The sequence below is a fragment of the Thunnus albacares genome, chromosome 15 (assembly GCF_914725855.1).
Source record: "Thunnus albacares chromosome 15, fThuAlb1.1, whole genome shotgun sequence".
NCBI classification, from domain to species: Eukaryota; Metazoa; Chordata; class Actinopteri; order Scombriformes; family Scombridae; genus Thunnus; species Thunnus albacares.
In genome coordinates, this window is record NC_058120.1 from 18,401,378 (window position 1) to 18,427,887 (window position 26,510).

General features: G+C 38.2%; 1 protein-coding gene across 3 annotated transcripts in view; it reads right to left on the minus strand.

Moving 5' to 3' along the window:
- stxbp6 (syntaxin binding protein 6 (amisyn)) overlaps positions 1-26,510 on the minus strand; it is a 155,454-nt gene that overhangs the window by 73,247 nt on the left and 55,697 nt on the right. For 2 of the 3 annotated variants that reach the window (XM_044374993.1, XM_044374995.1), the window contains 2 exons: positions 21,923-22,080; positions 17,661-19,568 (listed from right to left, as the gene is read on the minus strand). In XM_044374993.1, coding sequence (XP_044230928.1) covers positions 19,545-19,568; positions 21,923-22,080 — 182 coding nt within the window. In that variant the 3' untranslated portion in view covers positions 17,661-19,544. Of the gene's footprint in view, positions 1-17,660; positions 19,569-21,922; positions 22,081-26,510 lie in introns of those variants that run through there. The other variant, XM_044374994.1, reaches the window with a different exon arrangement.

The following is a 26,510-nucleotide window of genomic DNA, read 5'->3' on the forward strand; positions in this document are numbered from 1 at the left end:
GAGCTTCAGCGCAGTATGCTTAATGTGTCACAATGTAAACATGAATAGCATGTGTATTGTGTTGAGAAAAACTACAATAGAATAGAACTGTTTAGCCAAAAATATTATTGTTGTGGAAAGAACCAGAGTGTCATATTTTAATCCCACACAGAGCTTAAAGAAGAAAAACAATATTTGTACTGCTTTACAGCAGAAAATGACAACATAATGTAACTGTAAGGGCTTTATAATGCCTTTGTGTTCAAATGTGCTATAGTATGTTTTGGCTTAATCAATACCAGTGATGTAACAATAACATTAGAATGACCTGGCACTGAATCTCCCATCCAGCTATTACACACTCATTCCTACACCATCACATTTTCAAGTATTCAGTGATGATTGATGGATGAGTGATTGGAGAAATCTCACCTACAAAGGATATGGAGCCCGGAGTGTTCAAGATTAAATAATAAAAGAAGGAAAGAAAAACATGACGTGATAAAAGATATAAATAAACCAATAAAATGTGAAATGATTTAATAAAATAATTAAAATTCCTCTCATGATATGAAATGTTATATCATCATTCTTATTTTCATAGTTGCAGTTTATTTTTGTTTCACTGGAGATATTTATTTCAAAATACCTATAAATATATTATAAATAGTCTTTTTACGTAATTATAATTATTATTTGATGATGACACTTTTCATGACTTCTTTTCAATTCCCACTTCCTCATCGCTCAGCCAATCATATGTCCCCAGCTGCCACAATTTGTTGGGGCTTCATATTAAAAAGAATATTTGACTAACCAAAGAGCCAAAAAGTTACTGTATAGTCAAAGTGGGTTTTTTTGTATTTATTAATTGAATTATATTCCCTGTTTATCACATAATTACCTGATGGATCTCTGATCTAATCACCATACTTAATGGTTTTTGTTCCGAGCCCCCAGAGCTCAAGGGAGCAGGCAGTGTGACAGTGCTGTGGGTGGAAATGAGCGAGGTGTAAATTAAAGTGAGTTGTATAACATTGCATCGTTTCCTACTGGTTGCCGATAGGGGTTATAAATGACTTGATGTTCCTTGATGCAGTGCCTTTACAGAATACAAACTTGAACATGCTTCATTTGTCATTATGAATGTCAGAATGAATGACATACTAATAATAAATGAAAATAGTGTTCGTGTTTCCACAGACATACACCAGCGCATTTAAGTATTAAAGAATAATGCTGTTCTGGAAACAATCTATGCTGTAAGGTTTTCATATCTACATGCCTGTTTCTTTATAACTCCTGGCTCAATATACAAGATGACAAATACACCTCAGAATGGTTAATAGAGCTTGTCAAGATCAGAAGGAAATGTGTCCTAATTTGAATAATATTTCAGCAAGTACAAACAATTTGAAGGCTTAGTATGAATGATGTTTAATTTGATACCTGTGGTGAAGGTATCTAAGATGATTTATGCACCTGCCAACCTTTGAAATTCCCACATTTGATTATTGGTCACACTGGTTACAATATTGTTGATTTTAGAACATAATGTTTGTGTGTTCATGTGTGTGTGTGTGGTGTATTGACCTATATGTATGTGTATGCAATCAGTGAACAGTCCAAAGGAAATATGAGTCATATTGTCAATGGTATTAATCAGATACAATGTCCTGAATATGGCAGGTGAGCTACATTGTTCTAATGCTTGTTTGTTTTACAACAATCTATATTGTTTTCCCAGTCAATCCCTTTCACTAAAGCCACATCCCAGTGCATTGTGAAAAGGCTAACATGAGAAAAACTGCTGATCAGAGAAGCACACACACATTACATCACAAAGTGAAGCGGTGTGAGAGCATTGACTAGGAGATCAAGGCAGGTCTCAGAGGCCTACTGCCTCCCTTTGACCCTTCAACCTCTGGAGCTTCACTTAAGAGTCTCAACTCCTCCTCCACCTCCTACATCTTCTGCCCCTTCAGCTCCCTCTGTACTCAGCCATGGGATGCTGAGTGCACAGTATCCAACTCTGCCGACTCAGAGAAGCAAAAGGTCAAGGTGCAAAGGTCAGTTTTAAATCTACGACCCCTACGTCTCATGCGTGAGGCTAGTTTCCTCTGCAGAGCTTTGTTTCCAACTGTGTGCTGTGCTGTCAAACAGCTCTGTGTACTGTATTTTTCTCAGCAAAGAGGATTTGCTGTAACCTTAACTAGAGCCTGTCCACATAACATACATTTATAAAGGTACGTGATACGTGCATACACTGACCATAGCTAATATACAAAAAACATCTACACCAATGACTAGTTCCCTCATACTTATTTTAAATTTACTGTAGATTTTGCATATTTTCAGTATGTTTCTTATGTGTTTCATTAATGGCAACTTGTGTTAGACTAAGACAGGAATACCCATCATCTAGTAATGTACTAATTTGCTTGAAAGTAAATGAAAATTTTGTATATAAAGTAAGATTTTCATGTTCTGCTTTAAAATGGATTAACACCCATCTACTGTATACAATACGTCAGTTTCTATATGATGAAGCAATGTGCTACAGTGTCCTTGTATAATAAGCAGCTGCACCTGGGAGAGCTGTCCTCATTAGGGCTCATCATACAGTACACATCTGCACACTCGCACACACACAAGCACACAAAGACACAGTAATTGGCTGCAAGACTTTTAGCTTTTAGCGTTTAGCCATGTTTCTCAGGATCCTCTGAGTGAACTAGGAACTTGGAAAGCAGGCACACAGTACAGTACAGAAACACACATATTAATTCACTGGTACATTACCTCTCCCTAGAATTAGTTTCCCTGAACTGGTCAACAGGCAACACTGACCATGTATACTATTGACATCTTGTGTTAAGATTTGTTACTTAATCTAAGGTCAGTAACCTCAAGGTTAAATAAAAAAAAACAGTATTCTACCCTCTTGGTAAGATTTTGATTGATTAACAGTATAATTATCATGATTGTAGAATAGTGTTATATATTAATAGGAAAAAAAGACAAATCCTTGATAAAGTGGACATTTGTCAGTCCTGTTTAAATGCTTCAGCTACATATATATACAGCAACCAAAGATGCCATATATAAATCAATCTTTCATAAATGACTAATTATGACTGTTAATACAGTTTCTATAATTTAATTTCAGTCTACCTTATAAGTTACCCTATATTACCTTTTAGTTACAGCTGAAAATAACTGACCCCTACTTTATTCAAACATACCTGTTTTCAAATAGAGAAATATAAAAATACTGGCCTGTAAATAGCTGACCATTAATTTCTTTACAAGGAAACACATCAGTAATTCTTAGTAAATGGATACTATTTTAAAAAAAAGCTTATTTCCTTGTTTCATTAATGGTCCTTAATGTGAGGTTAGTGTACATTTTCAGGTAATGGGCCATAATGATGGAAAATTGGCATGACATGTGAATTGATAACATTACAAAAATAATTCCAGTTACTACGGTAAGTTTAACGGACTTTCTTTTACAAATAGACAAACAATTTCTCTGTATGTAAAACAAATTCAATTCCACAAAATGTATAGTATGAATCTATTACTAACATAAACCTTCAGTGCCAGATTATTCCTGATTAACAAAAGAGGTGTTCTTAGAAATCATTCTATTGAACTCCATCTACCATCCTCCATCTACCAGACTACAAAGCAGTAGTAAGCTGATGAGTAATAGTAGGCACATGCATGCACAGTAGCATGTGTCACATCTTTTCACTGTGAATTTTACTCACACTCATTTCCAGTAACACAGGGGGTGATTATTAATGAAAAGGCTGAACCTGTTACGTCAACTACAGTGATGTCAGTCTAGACTCAAGGTTTACTGTAGAAGACTCTGACTCTTACCAGAACCAGGTTTACCAAAGACACCCAACAGCACATTAACATCTCAGTTCACTGATTATAGAGTGAGCAAAACAGATTATTTTTCTGAGTATATGAGAAGCTTGGAACTTTTTTTCGGGCAGTAAGGGTGCCAGCACTCAAAAATAATCAGCTCCACAGCCAGAGCAATAAACATTAACTCTGCACATGAATACAGAGATTTCATTTTCTCCTAATTGCTTCTGTGCATTGAATAAGTGAGTAGTTTTTTAGGCATGCTGCGGCAGAGCACATCTCGACTACGAATATGACATTCAGTTTTTTTGTTATTCATCAAGTGGGTAAAAAAAACAGCTGTGGTGAATAAAGTTCAGGCTCATTACAGCTCACAGAAATACACAGACTCTAGAGTGAAAATTTATGTGAGTATGATACAGCAGGACTTGTTGTCTTATTCCTATGGTTAGTATTTGTGTGTGTGCACATGTGCATGAGCGTGTGTACTCCTATCAAAGTCTGTCTCAGCCCAAGTGGCTGTTGAAATATGAATGCATGGTGTAACTGCCCTGCCATCCTACCTGCAGTGCCTCTGCAGTCACTGTCTTATGGCAATGAGCAGTGACAAGGGAATTCAGGGGGAATGGCTCTGCTTCAAAGGCCATTTCTACTGCCACTAATTGTCTGTCATGCCAAGCTGATAGGCAGCAGGACACTGACAGACAGCACTGATCACAGAGATGGGATACAATTGAATTCTGGAAAATGGATCCCGTCTAAATGCCTCAGCTCAGGGAAACTCAGGGTTGCTTTACGCAAGATTTTTATGTAAGAGTGCTACTACAGCAAGCTAGTTATCAGCCTAAACCACAAAATAGTGCTATAACGAAGTGTCCCATCCCATCCCCTAATATATCATGTGTAAATGAATTTTATGTGCCCCAAATTGAATTTTGGTGTGAATGTGGACACTAGTCACTGGTTGAAGTGACTAACCTCAGAGGGAAATCCAAACTAAACAGTGAAACACCAACATATCTTTTGCTTCATTTGCCTTTTTGGTATATTTTGGAAAAAAAAAACAATCACAGAGCAGCAAGGTTAACATGAGGTGTACAATTCACAGACATCACATCTAGAGTTGAAACAACTAGTCAAATATTTTATTTGTTGATCGGAAACTATTTTAATAATTGCTTAATTGTTTAAGTCTTTTTTTCAAGAAAATGTGCTGAACATTCTCTGTTACCAGCTTGTCAAATGTGAAGATTTGTCAGTTGAATAAAACAAGCAATGTGAAGAAGTGACCTTTGGTTTGGGGAATTTTCAAGGAATCTAATATAATTTATTTGCTATTTTCTACCAGGAGACACCAAGTGATTAACAAATTAATCAATGAAAATAACAATTTATTATTTATTTGATTAATTATAAATTGATAATGAAAATAATCAATAATATGGATTCTGAATATAATGGTTTAATTCATTCAAGAATTTTTGGCATTTGGAGTCACCAACATGCTTTTGCCTGTAGCTTTTTTGTCCTGTTTTATCTACATTTTATTGCACCCTTTAAATGTATGAAGACAGATCACACTACCACCAACATATGTTCACACATGCTTTGTTGTCCTGTCATTCTCACTCCCTCCTTCCACCCTCTGTAGTGTATGTAATTCAGGCTATAGGAGACAGAATGCTCCCTATGGCACTTAAATTAACTCTAAAGCCCCAAAGTCAATGTTATATTTACCTCGCTGACGCATGGTGGGCATTGGATGACACAGATTCACCTGCTGTGCTAGCGTGGGGCCTAGCTGAGGTGTGAGAGCGATACTGAACAAAAGGATAATGCAGAATGGAAAACACCTGTCTAGCTTGCTTACACAAACCACAGGAGGCTGCATCGACACTGAGAGGCACTCAGGTCAGTGTACTGTACAGTGGCTGAAAATACCGCAAACATGCCTAATGATAGCAAGTTGATGGGATGATGTGTGGAGGTTCCTGTGTGTGAAAAATGTAATGAAGGAATATCATGAATAATTCTCTTTGCAATTTTTTGTTTTTTTTTTAGCTTTTTTTGTTCTTTCTTTTTTTTATTTCTCAGTCTCTGTCTCTCTGTCTGTTTCTTTTCATCTCTTGTTTTATCTCTGTCTCTCTGTAGGAGTGTACTCACGCCGAGACACGAGCATTGCGTTTCTCTCTCCGTGTCTTTGAGGATCTGTTGGCCAGGCAGATCTGCCAGCTCAGCTGACCCAGTCCAATCCAGATCCTGAAAGCACAGGGGCTCTTTAAACTACCACAGGATGACAGGCCACCCTCCCTTTGTCTGGGAGTAGACCATTGCTGTTGTTTCAGCTGCATTGCAGTCATCCTGAACACATCCATATTTCACTGGGGAAAAGAAGATAGATCGAAGAAGAAAAGGCAGCTGAGGACAACGCCAGAGCTGAGAAAAAAAAAAAAAAGAGATAGACAGGGAAGTACTGTAACAAGACAACAAAAAGTAAGAGAAGAGATGAAAAAGAAAACTGATAAATGAGCAAACTCAATTTAAGAGTCTTTGACAGGCCTCATCTATCCTTGACTCATTAGCCAGAAATAATAGTAGGGGCCACTGAAAGGTCGCACAACATGTTGCTCAACTCCAATCAGTCCAACAATTCAAGGACACAACTTACTCATTCACCCTCCTTTTCATTAAAAACAGCCTGCCTGGACCCCTCCCTCTTACTATTCATGACATTCAGGGTGCAGACTTGCACAAATTACATTACTGTGGTCCATCAGCACAGCAGACAGCAGGCAGTAACTTACTGTATTTCTGAGAACTGAGCTGCAGCAGGTAACTCATTTTCCTGACACCCATTGGGAGGGAATTAAATAAGATGGACCTGAAATTGTCAGACAGTTGACCTATAAATCCACAAGTGGGCCACGGGTGGCGAGGGGAACGGACAGACAGAGACAGTTGAAGGAAGAGGGAGATAGAGAAATAGGATCAAAAAAGAGATCCAAAGAGAGGGAGGAAAAAATAGAAAGTGACAGAAGAGAAAAAAAAAACAGACAGACAGACAGACGCATATAAGAATATTAGGTGCTTTTTTCCTTCAGCTGTCACGCAGGGCAAACACATCCAGACGGTGAGATATGACACATGGGTGTGTCCTGTTCGGCCCACTTTCCCCCCCCAGCAGTTCCCGTGAATGTCTGGTCAGCCTGGCCCTAATCCTCCCTCTGAGACTGACACCATTCCTGCCCCCTGTGCTGACTGGATCCTGTTTTTTTTTTTTTTTTACCTCCTCTGTACTTGATGACATGTTAAAAGAAGGACAAGCAAAGCAGATAATTTTCCATGCGGATAAAAAGCTTTCATTCTTTTGACAATCACTGCAGAGATTTGCTGCAGCCAGGAGCCACAGATAGATGAGAGAAACTGAGTGAAAGACGCAAACCAAGTATGGATTGACAGCAGAAAAGCATGATGAAACAAGTGGCATTTGTGATGCTGTGAGCAAGTATTAAAACAGACTTCAAGATGCAAATAACACTGGGCTTATCTGTGAATGTGATTAAAAAGCGAATGTTGGGACACATAATGTTTAACCTACATACCCTATCTCCAGCGATTCCCACCAAGAAAGTCCCTCTTATCTGCTAATAGACCTTGGTAATCCCTCAAACACGCATGTACTGTACACTGGCAGCTTTTAATGAATACTGAAGAGAGATGAGTCCTGCTAGAAACCAACAGATAGCTCAAACTATATGGAACTACTGCATGTGTAGAGGGTCCAGCCGTCTGACTCGATGCTGAGTGTTCAAGCTAAAACATACAGAGTTTTCCTCTTTAAAACCTGCCACTGGTATTTGTTACATAATACTTTACCAACTCTCACAAAATAAAATTTGTGCCAATCAGTTACTTTTTACAAGTGATGTGGAGGAAAAGTGGGAAAGTGCAGCCTCCAGGGGATTTTTGGCAGAAAATTGGAATGCAGAGAGAGAAAGATTGTAGACGACCAGTAGTGGAGATCAGCAGTGTGACCATATCCAGAAAATTAGATTAACTGAATTAGAGGGATTAGATTGACTACAGCTGGATTGGACCTGATGCCTCAAAGAAAAAAGAAAGAGCAAGAGAGGGAGTGCAGCACACAAGAGGGGGGTACAAGGAAAGGAGGATAGCCGGAAGTGTAAGATATAAATAAGTTTCTTTGGGAGTTGGGTGGAAAAGTCATATTGCGGTAGAGAGAGGAGCAGAAGGAGAAGAGAGTAGACAGATCAGCAGATTTAGGTATCCTGGGTAACTTTTAGGGCCCGGCACTGAAGTGAGCAGTTGACCCTGTCGTGGCCATGCCTTGCTGCTAAAGGTTCAGCTGGGTTCTTCTGCTCTACAGGTCTCTGCTTGAGCTGCAGTGCCCCTCAGTGGTTGAATATGGGCATATAGGCTGAACCTTGGAGCATGTCTACAGAGGAGATGTGAGTGCATCAAAAGGACAAGAAAATTTAACAAATTACTTATATCCTCTCTTGGCTCAAAACCCCAAAGCTATGAAGTGATTATTTCATTCTGAAAAGATAAAACTTATTGTTTCATATGTATGGATTTAAATGAGGGTAATTTTTATGTTTTGGCAGTTGATTGCCTTTCTCTTGATAGTATTTCACCTGCTTAGTCCTCCTCCAGCGTGACAGAGACATGGTACCCTTCCTACTTGCTCTGGGACATGAAGAAGCCATTAACAGATCATTAACCTGGACAGAACTAGTATTATGTTTGAATAACAGGTTAGGTGTGTGTGTGTGTGTGTGTGTGTGTCTGTCTGTGAGTGTCTTGTTGTGTGAGAATATGCAGCAGAGAAAGACAGAGCTCTAACTGGCGGAGATGAAGCCTAAATCAATGTGATTAATTCATGTTAATTGCTGCCCCCTGGTGTCAGTGCCGCGGTTGTCGTTACTTTGCTGATACACACGGTTTTGGGCACGCCTCTTTGCCCAGAAGATAAATCTCCCAAGTCAATAGAGAGACAGATACAAATTCCTGCTGCTTCATAGCTTCACACTGCGGTTACCTCTGGCCCCGACGCAGCAAAAAACTAGTCTTACAATAACTCGCCCTGCTACCCCCCCCAATCCTCTGGTGGAATTTGAAGAATATTAACAAGGCTGTGGTGATGTATCATAGACAAACAGGAAGTGACAGATTTTGTTATGAATTCTCCCTCCTGCATATTCCACAGTGATTTAGAGGCTTCACACAGCATGCACTGCAAATCTGTAGGGTGTTGTCTGCATACTGATGTCCTGCTCACTCAGAGCAAGGACTTTTTTTTTTTTTAACCTTTCTTTAACAAGGAGAGTCCCACTGAGATTAAGAATCTCTTTTTCAAGGGAGACCTGGCCAAGAAAGCGGCATAAATAAAAACACATAGTTACAGACAGAAATCACAAAAGGAGATAAATTTAAAAAGAAAATAATAAATAAGCATAGGGAAACTCACATTTCAAAAGAGAAATTTCTAGGAATCAATTGCATAACCAGGTAAATTAAAAACATCTAAGAAAGAATCTGCCTCTAATTCTTTCATTTTGGATTTAAACGCATTTAAGAGTTATTTGTTCAGTTTAAAGCTATTCTACAACATATTCCATGCCAAGGGTGCAGAATACACAAATAGCCTTTTTCCTATTTCCGTACAGGCATTTGGGACAGAAAGCATTAAAAAGCCCTGAGAACACAAAGACTACTGTCTGGCACTTTTCTGCATGATAAAAACACATCAGTAGTATGGAAGCAGACCAAGAATTGCCTTGTACTTAAAGGTGTACCAGTGTAAAAACCTACAGGTGGCCAAAGCAGGCCATCCTACCTAAGAGTACATCTCACAGTGGTGAGTGAGAGCTTTACAATTAGTAATGAACCTCAAGGATGCATGGTAAGTTGTGTCAACCCTATGAAGACACTGAGCAGAGGTAGGCATATATAAAAGATCTAAAAGATCACCAGAGTGCAAAATAGGTAAAAAAAAAAAAAAAGTGGCGGCAACAAGACATTTTTTACATTAAAAGAAAAACACAGCTTATATCGAAAATAAAAACCCAGTTCTAACCTCAGCTTTTTCACCAGGTACTGCACATGAGGCTTAAAAGTGAAGGAGTCATCGATCAAAATACCCAGATATTTATAAGAGTTATTTATAACAACCTCGATTTCACTTCCCTCAAAAGTGACCACCAAAGGGATATTTTGTGGCCTATTTCTGGAGTTGGTAAACAACATAAGTTTGGTCTTATCAACATTAAGTATGAGTTTCAGCTTCAGTAGGGTATTTCGGACAACAATAAAAGCATTTTGCAAGTATTGAATGACCTTTGCAAGAGTTGACACACAGCATTATATAATAGTGTCATCACCATACAAATGTAAATTAGCATCTGACATGTTTTGACTCAGATTATTTATATATATAATGAAGCCCTGTGGTGCATCCTTTCCAACAGATGCAATATCAGAACATACACCGCATATCTAATAAACTGAGACCTATTACTAAGGTAGTTTGAGAACCAAGCGATTGCTTGCTCCAAGAGTCCTGAGTTAAGAAGTCTAAGTTTTACAGAATTTGACTTACAGGATCAGAGGCCTCCTTCGATTTTTAGAGTTTAACAAGACTATTCTTCACACAACAGATATATTAAAGGCACTAAACATACCTAAAGTAAATAAACATCCATTCAAAGTATAGTATAAACTATCAAAAGGCACAATGTCTGAAGTGTACATACAACGAGTGAGGCAAGGACTCAGTCAATGATAAGATCAAGAATGACCATGTTTACACTGTGGTGAAGCCCTCTCTTTTTGAAAACACACACACACCATGGGGTTCAGAATTTTAATCGGCCATCCTCTGCTCAGAGATCAATGTGAAGAGAGACGCACTGCAGCTGATACATAAGGATGATTAATGGCCTGTAATCAGTCAAGGGGAATGACATGAATTTGAGGTGCGTGCGTGTGCATGTGAATCTGATTACTCTGGCACATCATCATTCGTGCATTTAGCTTAGCTTAAAAACTTAACTTCCACTTCTAAAGCAAATGTCTCATTTATCAAAGACTGTGAATTTTGTCCTCAATTTCTTATAATGTAGTCTACAAAAGTATGATTGTATGGCCAGTATGGACAAGTGGAATGATTACATCTACCATCACTCTGTCAATGTAGAATACATGTGGCCTGTGAGTGTTGTGTCAATATAGACTTCTAAAAATCTGTAGCAATCCTTTGACAGTTAAGTTGTTTATAAAGGGTGCCAACTCAAATTCACTGAAACCCCATTCTGTCTCCAATTTATATAGAAATAAAATTATTTCCAATTCAAAGTAAGGTTTTAGGGGGAAAAAAGGACTGCAACAGTTTTTACTTCTGTTTTAACTTACAATGAAATTTGATCTCAAGATTATTTCATAAATGAGATCTTGGGCAGAGGTCTATCTGAATTTCTTACTGATGCTATCAGACAGAAGGCATGTAAAGAAACATTAAAGTGCAATAGACATCTGCATCGTCCCATAATAGGTCTACACCTTTGAGTGTGAAACATCTGTAAGTACCTGCACTGAGCTAGAGAAACACAATGATTGATATACTGTACATCTTCAAAAGGGGCTGACTGACTCACTTCATCCATGTGACCGGGCGAGAGCTTTGAGTGATCCCTGAAGAAGGAAAGATTGCATGCCACAGCTTGTTTGTAGCCAATCTGTTTCTTCAGTCAAGTCAATATTGTAACAGCTGGATACACTAGATGAGTGAGCTGCTGGATCAATAATGATGCCACATCATACCGTGAGACTCATGCAGGTTTGCTATACTGCATGTGTACACAGACACACAAAGGTGCTCACATACAAAACATTTTCTTTTCTATACTGTATGTCTCAAGGCTTGAAGGTGGTAAAAACATCAAAAGACACCAAGCTCTGTCAAACAGCAGCCTTACAGTAATGCACTGTCAATTTCACAGAAAAAGCAAGCATCCCTAATGTTTTGTACCTTGTACAACAACAATAGTCTTGTGCACACTGTATCGTGAACATAAATGATACAAAAGGTCCACAAGGAAGTGGGTCACTGCAGATCTTTTTCCCCCAACCCTGTTTGTCTTCTAATACTAGTCTCATTTCGAGAAGGACCTTACGGTGGTATTTATACTCTGTAAAAAGAGAAGATGCTTCTCTATGCTTTTTCTTTCACCTCAAGTATATCCCTTTGGGTTTATTAATAAAAACAACAAACTAAATTGGGTGTATTTTGCTAACCCAATGCAGAATTACACATTATACAAAACTAGGCATAAAACCACTCTGTGTACAAAGGGAGTAAAGTCAGATCATTTTTTAACCAACTTCCACAAGAAGAGGAGAAGACAGAGAAGTAGAGAAGAGATTCTAAAAGAGAAGTATGTGAGGTAGATATACATTCCAGGATAATGAATGATGATTCCAGCATGGCTGACATTGCACTCCACAGGAACTCAAAGGTAGAGGGGAGAATGGGTAGGATGGGCAGCCCAATTTAGAGCAAGCAGCTGTTGTGCGCATCGCATCGCTACACATCTGCCAAGTCACTGTAGGTAGGGCGCTGAGGTGACTTCCCAAGCTTTACCGGCCTCCGCATCTTCCTGACGTAGATTTAAAAATTCTCTTAGTAAATACACTTCATTCACACACACAAGCACACACTGGACAGTCCCTTCCATTAATTAACAGGCCTGAACCCTGTTTCCCAAAAGCATCTTACAGATAATGTGACGTTAGTCTCATTGTACGTCTGTGGGGTAAAATCATCTTAGCCTTAAGATACTTTTGGGAAACGTGACCTGGACTGCAGTACTAATGGTACTAAGGTGCGGACTCCTCCCTCCTCATTCACTTAGTTCAAGAAGCTGTGTCACATGTGCTGACTCAGTGCCTGTCTGTGATATGTAGCTTTTGCTTGTTGGTGCCATGTGACTAAACATGGCTCAGCTCAGTCAAGGTACTGCTTAACATTAGGCAGTGGTCTTGGCCATGCTGCTATTTAACCCACTGTCAGTTTCTAGCTCGGTTTTGCTAACCTGCTAGCATACACGATACATACATACACAGCACAGCAGAAATTGAGGGGTGATGGCACTGAAGTCACTTCTGGCAGAAAGCATCTCAAACACAGTTGCAGCAGCAGCAAAGGAAAGTGTTATCATCAGTGTTACAGGAGTTTGCGAATGAGCAAACTCATAAATAAATAGCATAAAAGCATAATATTGGTACCATAATGCACATGCCACACAACTTGAAAAATAAGGCCAGTCACTACAAGAAATTCACAATTAATGCCGATGCAAACACTTCACATACTATAGAGAAATGGCAGGCAGAAGTTGCCAGCAGACTCAATGTCATTGACAACAAGCAGATATGCAGGATATGCTTCTGTGAGCAGACATATTCGCTTACTGACATTGCCAAGTAGAAACACATGTTAACAGATTCAAGGTATTGACTCATTTGTGTTAGTCTGAACACTGGTAAACTGATAATATTTAAAGTAAAATATGACACATTTGAGGCTGATAGCTGAATAGCCGATAAAACGAGTCATGGATATTGGCAGCAGCAGTAGGAACAGTGGCTGCTGGCAGACTGTTGGCAGGTAAGCTTGCTTATGAAACATTATATGAGCAGTAGCAGCAGCAAGTGTTCGAAACAGTGATACAGCTGAGGTAGCAATTAAGTGGGGCAGTGTGGAAGTCAGATGTGGGAAAAAAAGTTCAGAGGATTCACATTTTATGTATCTTAAGTTTTCAAACATATAATGTTGGACACCTCTTTTTCAAAGTAAGATTAATGGAACACCAAGGCTATGTGGACATAAAGTTTAAGATTAATTTCACTCTTATAACAGCAGTGTATCACCCTGAAATGGCTGAGTTGCTCAGTTCTTAAAAGTGATGTATGCATTAGTGTTTGATCTATGGCTCTCATTTTTATTTCTTAAGACACTGATGAACATAAATATATTGTTAAATGTCGTTGGGGCATGATTAGCTCTGCTTTAATGTGGAACTCCATATTAAATCAACTGCAGCTTCAAATTAAGTTATAGTTAACAACCATACTCAGGTTGGGCTGCTCCTAACTACTGTATCTTAAATTTTTTAGCACCTTCACTTGGTGGAAATAGTTTGTAGAACTTCAATCCAGATACATTTCTCTGGATCCCACTTTCCAGAATACCTCGGGGACACATGCAATTCCTGCTACAGTTATTAAACTTTGACTTTGGGGTAAAATCCTATCCTGACTAATAGGACTACTCAGGAATCATTGCAGAGATTTGTATACAATAATGAGAAATAGAGGTGCAGTTCCAACTCATTCGGTTTTCTCTCCTCTGGGTGTAGCACGTAATTACTCCCGTGGAGCTCTGGGGAGGTTGGCAGATTAAAAAGGAGTTGCCCCGGGGCAAGTTGGCCAGCCAGTTAGTCAGTCAGGCAGCCACCGAGCCTCTCCTGAAGTGACATCAACTCCCTGGCTAACAGGAATGTCAATGCACCTCTAAAGGTGACACCTGAGCAGACAAATTCACTGATCACCCAAGAAGTTCTTTTACTGGGTCCCCCACAACAGTGCTCCCTCTGCATGACATTATACTGAAGTTAATTTTGAGGTACTTGCAGTTTAAATAATATTAGTTTTTGTTACTCTATACTTCCACTGTACTACATTTGAGACAGATATTGTAGTAAATGCTTACTTTGCAGATTAAGATTGCACATAAAGATGCAGAGTTTAAAAAATATATGCAATGTTATTAATTAAACGACCAAACTGCATATAAAATAGATTAAATTAGCTCCACTTCAACTGGCTTCAACATTAAAATAAAGCTTATGCATTAATGTATCAGTAATAATAGTCTGACTATATGGTATATAATAAAACTGACAATTGTGACATTTCTCTGTGTAATAAATACTTGCGCTTTAATTAATTTATATTTGTACATTTTATTGATTTTATTGAATACTTCTGTGCCAATACTTAAGACTGCAATTTAAAAATCTGAACAACAACATCTACATTTTAAACTTATTATTTTTATTCATTACAAAACTGATACACTAGCAATGTATCAGATGTTGTATCAAGACTCCTGCTGGTGTGTGTTGTTCTCCGTGTGCAGGTTGGGAAAACATTTCATTGTGTATCTGCCCACTTCCTCTGTCCCTCTGTAACTCAAGCCCCTGTCAAGACATTCACTGTAGCAATTACTGATATTGAACAGCTCTCAATCAGCCCTTAATTCAGACCTTCAACCTGCGATCAATGTATACATTACACCGAAATTACACACTAATAATCAGTTCTTCTGATCAATACAGTACTGGGCTATAAACCTGTAGCTGACAGAAATGATGAGTCTTTCTACAAGGCTAGTGCACCCTCCGGTGGTGTGCAAGGGTAGTTTAACTCTGCTGGGTGTACATGTGAAATGTAAAATGTGCTAATTCTATTCCGAAGAACCAGATCACAATCTTACAGACAAATAATAATTTCCAGGGGTCAAGAAATAAACCAGGATGTGCGTGCAGAGTTTGAGGACAGGTGCTGGGAGAGAAAAAGGGAGGATAGATGAACGATTAGAGGTGAGTTATACAAAGGAGTGAGGGATGATTCACAGGAGTTGGCAGAGTGAGTAATGGTAGCAGAGTCCTGCACGGGAGCTTTTATGAGGTACTTACTCCCCCCCCCCCCTCTCTGGGACTAAAAGCTATAAATCATGTATTTCAGAACTGCTTCCGCACTTACTGCTCTTCTGCTTGTCAGTTTGGTCACTATCATTAATTAGAACATTAAAATACAATTAGGAGGCGGGAAGGAGGTGAGCATAACATAGATGTTTTGATAAGATTCATTCATGCTTACTTAACTCTGTTATACTGTTATACCTACAGTATGTAGGTCTTTATCAATGACTAGGCTCATCAGTTTATTCCCTCCTTTCCTAACAACGAGTGAATTCAAAGTTTAAGGTCTTCTGGTGACATGGTGATATGAATATGTTACAAAAATGTATTATCTATGCTACTCTGTGCTAAATGGATTTTTGGATCTTTGGATATGGGTATTGTTATCAATTCAATCTTTGTTTGTTTTTAAGGGGAAATGATTTAAACTAACCCAGCTGCATGAACTTCATCTGGCTTGGAGCTTAATATGTTGTAAGCCTGTGTTACAAACTGGGAACATAGAGTTTGAAAGACATGAGTGTTTACTATGTATGGAGGGTCTTTACTATTGAGTTGCATTATAGCTTGAGCTATAGACAATAAAAGTCAGGATATACTTTGACCATTCTTGTTTTATGACTTTTTTGAGTCCCCCAACTTTATGAAGTGCACAACCAAATAATCAGAAAACCCATTGAAGTCTTTTACAGACAAATACCTCAGTATTTCTATGAGACAAAGCTCTTGTGAGGATGTCAACAAGAAATAACACTGGTGTTGCTCCTCTGACAGCATAAAGGAATGTATTTGACAGTACTCAGGATATTTCTGTACATGGTCATGGACACTTTATCATATTTTTTCCAAGTGAAAGAAAGCTTATTTGGTCATAAAGGCCTTGTTGTGTTATGAGCTCATGGGACGATGCATTTATTCTATTGCACAAAAATTCTTAAGAAGTTTTACATGTTTCTCAATTGATCACAATTCAATACTTTTACTCTTGTGTTTTACAAATTTTAAAAGCATCAGAAAATATCAATACTTTAGATTTTATTATTTAATTTGACTCCTTGTATTAAAAGACCTGTCAAACAATTTGAGTGTGACACCAGTTCTAATCATTTGTTAATTTTTTTCATTGTGGGGCTTTGGTTTATATTTGTATTACAGATTGTGTCTTCAAAGTATACCACATGAGGGCAGTCTTCACAGCAGCCTGGGCAGAGGATCACATGTGCATATTGAGCAATGTACACACACAAACACACACACAATCAAACAAAACTTTCAGTCATATCAGTAGCATCATATCAAGCTGTTGTCTTATATTTTGCCAGCATTGCCCTCTACAGGTCAACAGGCCATTGTACACACCGTAAATCTGACTGTAGTACAATTACTGTATATTCTTGGTCTAAATATTTTAGTCAGCATAATAAGCCAGATCAGTAAAACTTAAGTAGAAATTATGAATCCTGTTATTTACATTATTTACAGAAGAAACATCACCAGTATTGGGAAAACAGTTGAAGAACTACTTGGACTTGAAGTATAACGTTTATTACTTTTTAAGTGATATACACAGTTCTCGATGGGAAGTTGACAAAACTGAAATATCAAAACTCCATTGTCCCTGCTGGTCAAGACTTTTCTTCATCCATAGTACAATAATCAGAATACACACACGAAGTACAACTGAATTTAAACCTGGTGAAACAAATGTGAGCATGCAAAATTCAACTGTTTAAATAACTAATTACCTTGTCATATTTAATTGAGTAGTACTTGACCAAGAATGACTTTAATTCAACATATTGTGAATGTGATTCCTGCATAACGCTCTCCTGTATTCTAAACACACATAATTATATAATACCAAGTATTTCATTCAATCATAACCAAAAACCTGAAGACACTTTTTCTTTATCCTCTGATCCTCTTAGGCAGTGTTACCCTGGGCTGCTACATAAAGCAAGACAATATTAACACCAATTTACAGACTGAGGTGAGATGTTGACAGCAAAAGGCACTAATAAAGAACCACTTTATTTTGATTGTGGATTGGACTTTATTTTACATGTTACAGTGTTAAAGAGAGCTGAAATCAGTGTATAAGCATTGTTGAGGCATTGACTGAGAACATCAGATAGAAAGAATGACATAACGAACCTTGAGACACTGTTAGCTTTTTGGCAGCTTATTGTTTATGAGTAGGGAATATCTACAAGTAAAACACGCAAATACAATAACACCCCACAAAATAAATGTACAACTTCTGATACCATTCTTTGATGAGACTGTTAAAGCTGGTTATAAAAATGACACAATAATATAAATTCATTTTTCTATACTGTATATATATATTTTTTATTAAAACAATGAACATCCAAAGTGTTAGAGAGGAATAAAAGCACACTAAGATTTAGGCAACTGGAACGTTTCATTAAGAACTCCACAGTGCTCTGCAAGATAAAGTTGTCAGTGCATTGTAACATCATGAATTATAAAATTAAAATGTATAAAAAAAATTAAAAAAAATCAAATACATCTCCATTGTGAGGGTGGTGTCTTGCCAGTGAGGAAGCCAAAGTCACAGTCAGTTAGAGAGCACTGACAACAGATAAAGTACGACACTGCGCTGTTGCTATTTGTGATATTTTGTCCATTAGCTACCAGTATATAGATCATTATAATGACCAACCCAATTATACTAAAAAGCACAAGATATGACTACTGAGTGATTTAATTTGAAATACAGCCAGGAGTAATTTAAAACATCCCACGTTCATGGGAGACATTAGTTCTACAGACATTGATAATAGTACTAGAAGAATTACATGTTTTGCTTTTTACAATGCAGAAGCTGGTTTACTGAAATGCCCCCCCTTTAACATAAATTAATTTTCTGAAAGAAAAAAAAGCTTATTCTCAAAACAGAGTTCTTCAAGTACACTTACAAAAATGCTGGCAAACATTTTCCATTTAGTTTTGGTTGTTTTGAATGGTAGACAAGTCTAACAGAGGGTTAAAACTTTTCACTGTTCTCATTTACTGTGTTACCCAAACCAAGTCACTCGATTCTTTCTCACCTGCAGTTTACAAAATAAAATGTTGGACACACTTTTGACTAATACTGCTTTCATACATTTTGAAATGATGGACAAAACAACAGATCTAAAAAGTGAAACATCCAAACAGTCAAAAGAGAGATATTATTATTTATTAAACTGAAAATTAATACTTGGGGATTTATTGATGTTTAGGGGTAGAGTTGATGTTTTCTTTGTGTTAGTAGCACAGATGTGAGTATTAATTTCGTCTGACATCCCACAGGAACGTCTAGCCTGTCTTTAGGTATGTATCTGTTATTTGTGTGGTGCATTGCCACCCACTCTTAAGTCAACACCTGTGAAACCCATGAGAGGGCCTGTCACTCATTAATCAGACTGCATAATCACTGCAGTGCTCATAAATAACAGTAAACAATTAATAATCTGTGAGACAAGCCATTCCTTGTCTTGGAGTGATAGCTGATAATAACTTGTCAGCATGTGTACACTCACATTAGTGTCTGAGTGAAAAGGGAAAGGGTTTATGGTGACCATAGTTATCAAGTACAGTCATGGCTGTGGCTTGTAACTGTTTTGGCAAACAGAAGCGTGACACATTCTGTTGACAGTCTAAAGTACAGTAGCTATGTTTACCTCTCCTCCTCCCTTCTGCTAGCTGTGTCCCCATCGATAAGAACAAGATGCACCAGAATACAATAGCCAAAAAACATAAGAATGTTAACATTGTTAACAAATAGTACTCATTAAAATTTTTTAAAAAGAATAAAATCTGGAATCCTTCTCCTGTACAGCGACTGGCGATTGGTGACCCCCCAGCCCAGTTGGTTTTGGCAGTGGTTTAACACTTGTGCTTCATGGCAAGCTGCAGAAAAAATGGGGTAGGGGTTGCAGGATAACACAGTGAGAGAAACCAAAAATAATGGTGGCCACCAGGGATTCTGGTCTTTTTATTCAGGCACTGACAGAGCATTCTGCAACTTCATTTATCTCATTAACAAGAGATCTAATTGGCCTGGCTGGAGGCTCGTTAGAGAGATGACCAGGGCTACCAATCCAATTTGTCGCTATAGGGTGTGGAGATGTCAGGATGGAAGACACACACATTTACACACACACACACACACACACACACACACACATACACATACACATACACATACACACGCTGCAGACTGAGTATGGAGTATATTGCTGTGGCATGCACAAAACTGAAATCTATGGAGCAACCAAGTGGGGGCAGTAGAGCAGCATACAAAAAGGAGTAGCCTTGATTAAAACTCAGCTGCCAATTTAGCTGCTGTCACAAAGTGAGGCGCATAAATGGGATTGCAGAAGTGATCTTAGAGAAAAAAGACAAGGTGACCCTCTGTAAGACAGTACTGCAGATGCTTAGCACTGTACTTGGCTGTAATTTAAAGATTCCTTGTGTGCAGAGGTCCACGTATAAAAAATGCAGATTACTTGAAAGGAAAACTCATAATATATCCAGTAATACCATCCTGAAAGTCATTCCCAGACAGAATGGATACAATTCAGATGGTCTGGATAATTCTATCAGGAATGACTTCTTTATCAATCTATAAGGACACCGAATGTCTTAATACGGGGCCTCAGACAGTATGAGTCTTGGGAATAATGAGCAAGACAAATGATAAGTTATAAATCAAATCATATAAAAGCTAATAGCAGCCAGAGAGAAAAATGAGAAATGCTTGCAAATGAGTGATTCTTCATGGGGGATCCACAGTCATTCTCTCCTGAAACCATCAAAGCCAGAGCATTTTTCTCTGCTCATCACAGTTTTTGTAATTCATCACAGTGGGGAAGCTCATCTGTGAGCAGTAAAAGGGCCATTCAAGGCTCTTCAAACATCTTTCAATTATACAGTATTACAATCACTAGTACCGTATGGCATTATGCAATGCTCAAAGTCATGTTATTAGATACTGTATGGCTTTACTATTAAAGTCACTGACATCCCACTTAAAATGGCACATGTCTATCAATAAAGGCTATTCTCTGACAGCAGCAGTGCAGCACGGCTGCCTAATTTTACACAAGCAGCCAAGCTGCAAACCTAGGGGTGTGTGATATACGGGGTGCTATTAAGCACAGACAGCTACAATATGATGATCATAATAAAGTGGACTCGTTACAAAGAAAATTTATTTTTTCTTTTGTTTTGCAGAAAAAGAATCATATTACGCTAATAGCCCCATTAAACAGCATGCAATTAGTTTTCCTGACATACAAGAGATGTGGGATGGATGGAGGACAAGGGAACACTCTAGAGAGCAGTGGTTCCCAACGTGGGGTCTGGGCCCCACAGGGGTCACTGCATTAACCAAAGGGGTCACGGGATGACTGGACAGGATAGGATATACAGAAAAGAAACATATTTTGGACACACAAAATTGTAATTTTTTGTCAAGCTTTCTTCTAATGTTTGCTTTATTTCTTGTAGATTACTGCGTTTTACCTCCACAAGCCTCTAAAAGTTATTAAAAATAAAACAAAGAAGTTCTCTTTCTAGAGCTGCAAGGTTAGTCAATCGACAGAAGATTAATCAGCAATTATTTTGATAACTGAATAATTGTTTTAGTCATTTTTAAGCAAAAATGCTGGTTTCAGCTTCTTAAATGTGATTTATTACTTTTCCTTGTCAAACACGATGATAAACTGAATATCTTTGGGTTTTGAGCTGTTAATCAGACAAAACTAGATATTTAATAGGTCTAACCTTGGAATGTGGGGACCTTTAATAGATATTTTTCACTATTTTGTGGACAAAACGATTAAACAATGAATTGAGACAATAATTGATAACTGAAATCGTAGAGAATGCAACATGTGACGAGGGGTTGCAGGTAGACTTTGCTTTATTCAAAGGGGGTCATAGGCCAAAAAGGTTAGGAACCACTGCTATAGAGAACAAAAAGAGAGTAAATGAGGAAAGAAGAAAAAACAATTATCTTCCCAGAGCACTGCTGCTGAGAGACTGGAGTCACAATGAGGCAACTCTTACAAATATCCTCAGGTTTAGGTAAAAGGTTTGATCTTTTGGCTGAACTAATAAGGACTTTAAAATCAGTCATTAAAATTCTATAACACATGAGGTGGAACTCAAAGTCAGAATTTCAATGCACGCTATTAAAATTACATTAACCCCACTTGAGGTTATGCATTATAATGTATCTTGCTAACATATTGCCTCACCTTGTGTGCTGTGACAGCGAACTGTTCAGCACTGTTCATCATGTCTGCAGTCCTCTCCTCAGCCCGACCTAATCGCTCCCCACGTTCATTCAGAGCCTGGCTGGCCTTCTGTACAGCACTCGTCACACTGTCTGCAGCTGAATGTAGTATACTGTTACCTGCAGATAAGGATGGGAGTGAGGAAGGAAAACAGAGCAACAGAGCAAAGAGAGATGAAATAAAACACGGAAGAGAAGAGAAAAGACAAAAGGGAAAGAAATTGTTATTTCTTTGGTAAAGAGCAGAATTTAGGAGACCAGCTGTAACAAATGAACTTATGACATTCGATGAGTGTAGTTTAATCAGACCCTGAGCATTAGAGTTAATGGTGGACGACGAAAACATGTAAAGGCAAATGGCTTCATTCAGGTACAACGTAGGAAGGTGGCTAATGAGTTTTCTTCAAAGATGATTTTCTGCAAGGAAAGATCAAGTGAAATTAACCTTTTCAAACTTTGAAGTATGCAACCTCAACACATGCAACACCAGATTTAAAGCCCCCTTTTTAAGAAAGTATGTCATTCCTGGTGACATTATGCACTGCTTTTCCTCAAATTTGAACTTGTGGTGCCAGCTCCATGATTACTTGCCTCTTTTCTAAAGTGTAATAAAGAAAGAATATATGCTTGGCTGCAAGGGCAGCCCTGGAGACCCGAAAGTGGATATAAGACAGAGAACACATCTTCAGATAGCCATGGCAGCCCTGCGGATGTTTCCTCCGACAAGCCATTAATCTACCGCATGTCGGGACTGCTGCTACACTACACTAACAACTAGACTAGGATCATCTTGCTGCTGCTTTCTCTTTGTCGGCAATACAGTAACATCTTGTTCCAGTGGGGCATAATCTGTCTCTTTATGTAGATGTATCTGAGGGCAGCATGCCAGTTTGGGAAAACATCTGCATTAAAGGTGTTGTTTACTGCTGATGTGAACTGCTACCTTTGGTTTCCCAAAAAGAGCCCAAAAAGAAGGCTTTCACAGTTTGTGGTGGCAAGGCCCTGACAGGTTATTCTTAATTACACCAGAGCAGAACCACAGGGTTCACAATGTGACAAAAAGACTACACTTTATACCCCTGTGCTCAAAAAAAGTCACCAAACACCCACCAAGAAGATAAGCTAGATTAACTTTTTCACGGTCTATATCATGAGATATACAGTAAATGAGATTGAAGAGAAAGAACAGACAGAGCAAATCCTGAAGGTACCGATTGTATTAAGACGAGACAAGCCAGATTCAATCTATTCCCACAGGAAACCGCAATATAGTGAGCATATGTCCCGTGGCATCAAGGCAGGTAGGCTGAGTGACAGATAATTGGGACAGCTCCACTGCAGCAGGTTATAACACAGCCCAAAAGCAGACGGTTGGGCCAGCTGGTATTCCTTCAAAAGAAGTTAACTTGATAAAGTCAAAGCAATTTCTGTAGAGACACGCCCGTACCGCAGACACACAGATGAATGTATAGAAGCTCACACCCACATCTACACACACACGAAAGGAAATGGAAACACATGCATACATACAAAGCCTTCCTGAAGTCAATTTTCCAGAGATTACAGTAAATGAAACACAGACTGCAGGTCACATTACACATGACAAAACGCATCCGGACCGATGATGAAATGAGCTGTTTGGATTCCTTTTTCATTTGGTCAAGTCAAATTATTAGACTAGGAGTACTCAGGACTCACAGTAACCACCTTTCTGAAGCAGCTAGAATGGGAATATAGTATTTACTTTTTTTTTACTTATTTACTACATAGTTCCTAGTGTTTTGACTAGGAGCTACTTAGCCATTAGAAAAGCAAAGTTTGTGTGCAATGATTATACATCGCAAATGAGGATTCAAGTTAACAGAGGCTAAAAAAAAAAAAAAAAAAAAATCCTGCTCCATTTTTCTCTGGGAAAAAAAACACTTTCTCTTAGAAGCTTTAGGTCTTCACTAGAAAGGATAAGACCTTTTCACCTTCAGACAGATTCCTCTTAATCCTCTCTTCCTCCATGGGAGCCTGGGGAGTAATACTCCTATCATCCCCACCTCAAAACCCCTCCACACCATGCACTCAGAAAACGTGTCCCTTTATTTTTCTGCACACCATTTCCTTTCTCTGGTGCCTTTCTTTTCCATTCTAAGAGATCAGTGGCAGGCTGCAGCGTGGGCTCCCCCAGTGGAGAATGTAATTACAGAGAAGGCAGGGTGGAGACATTCTGGAAAGCTTATGAAGGGGCTGCAGCATCGGGAGCTGAATGAAACATGTGTAGGAGTAGATTATGCTATTTTGTGCTGTGATCCAAACTCTGAGCATTAGTGTCTCTATAACTTAAAGTGGGAGCTGATCAGCCATCACTGTTATCTGTGGGGATAAGATTATTTCTTTTATATTACTTAGGATGCTCACTGGTATTAATACAGTCTGCATTTTAATGAGGCAGAGGTTGATTTTTTCCCCTTTTTGACACTGATAAGCTTTTTTGTGAAGGTTATATCAACTTAAATTGTTGATAGAGAATAATCTACAGTACAAGGCCGAACCTAGCACATCCATGACACACCTCTCTCAATAATGCAGAAGGAATTTTGTTGGGAGACTTGAGACTGAACAAAAAGGCAAGTTGTTTTTTGCAACAAAAAACACTCCAAAAGATAGGAACCATGAGCACAAACATAACAAGGAAGTGGAACCCCTCCTTTTCCAGTTTTTCTGTAGGAGTTAGATTACAGGCTGCACTGCTGTGGCCCTAAGAAAATAAGCTGATGGTTATCAACAGGAACATGTCAGATACACTTCACAAGATGCTGACAGCCAAGTCACATTTACTCTCCAAGCACATGGTATTGAACAAATTGGATGGTTGACTTCAAGAACAAATACACCAACACAAAAACAACCATGCAAACAATACATGCTACAGTGCTTTTAATATTTTCACTCTGGCAGCGCACATGATCATATCATCACTGTGAAAGGATAATGCTAAGGGGAGTAATATGTGTGGGTGTTGGAAGGCAGAGTGTTTTTTTTTTTTACAATAATTTCTTTTAAATATTAGTGAGCACATACTTATCTGCACTTCAACAAGTTCCATCAAAAAAATCTCCTTAATAGCCAGATATTGCCAGAGGTCTTTAAGCTGCTGAGAAATATATAAAGCATTCCATCAAGGATTTCTGTAAGTGATAAGTGATTCCTAATCATAGCTTTACGTAGTCAGGAGAGTTTCTCTGAGAGTGATGCTCTCTTTTTCAGGAAAGCCCTGATCACGTTCACACAGTTACAAATTCATGTCTGGAAGCTGCCCAGTACAACAACAGTCTAATCTGCCGGCCACTAAGTGGCTCCACTGGAGCAGCTGGGGTTAAGGGCCTTGCTCAAGGGCACCTCAGTGGTGGTAATGAGGGAGGGGCAAGCGCTGCTTCTTCACTTTCCCCATTAACGTTTAGGCCACCACCCCTCTTGACTCTGAAGTATACAGCAATTGCTATTATTTTCAAGTAGGTCCATCTTTTCCCTGTTTCTGTTATTATAACTGGCAATGGTAAAAACTGCCAATTTATGTACTGTGCTTCCAGTTCACTGAGAGTTGCTCTACAATGAAACATGACTACATACTTTCTGAATATTTTTTGTCTGAATATTCCACATACAACATAATTTCATTAGAACTTTCTGGTATTAATTACAAAAGTAGAAAAGCATGTCAACACAAGGAGTAAACAGCAGAAAAACAAATGTAGGGTCTTAAAAATCAAGACTATTTGATGTATTCAGACTATAGTCAACTGTACTTAAACTGTGGATGAACACAAAATTATGTTGAAAGTGGGTGTTTAGATGTTCGAAATCTTTTCTAACTGAACCAACAACTGAACTGAACCAATGTATCCATTTACCCTCTTCTAGAAGTTATCACATAGCAGAGGAATGTAGCCAGAAAAGTAAACAAGGAAGTGTGTGAGAAATACTAAAACAGTGCCAAATATACATTGTATTGTAACTGCAACGTTGTTATAACTGTTCTACTCAAACTACAGCAGTATTTACAGTTTGGATTCAACAACTGGAAGTTGTTTTTTGGCTCTTTTTGTACAGCAGCACTTTCTGAGAAGTTGAGGTCTAAAGCTCTACAGTAAAAAGGTAACATATAGGTGACATAATTTTGAATACTGTAATTCATCATTATGGTACGAAGTCCAAGCCTAAAAAACATTTTTCAGTCATGTATGTTTATACTGTAAGTATTGTTCCTTTCTATCCATCTGTGGAATGGTATTTTTTATGTAACGGGATTAAAAAATGAAAAATAAGAACCAAATTTCAAAAATCTAACATGAAATCCAACATGCTTTACATGCTTCTTTATATATATATATATATATATATATATATATATATATATATAAAAAGTTCATACTTTGTTGTGGATATACATGTTGTTTGGCCAGGTTTGGTTTCCTATACATTTAAAGTAGAAGACAAGTTTCCAATTAACATAGCACTGAATCTTTAAGTAATAGTGCTGCTATTTTACATTTTCAAATGTA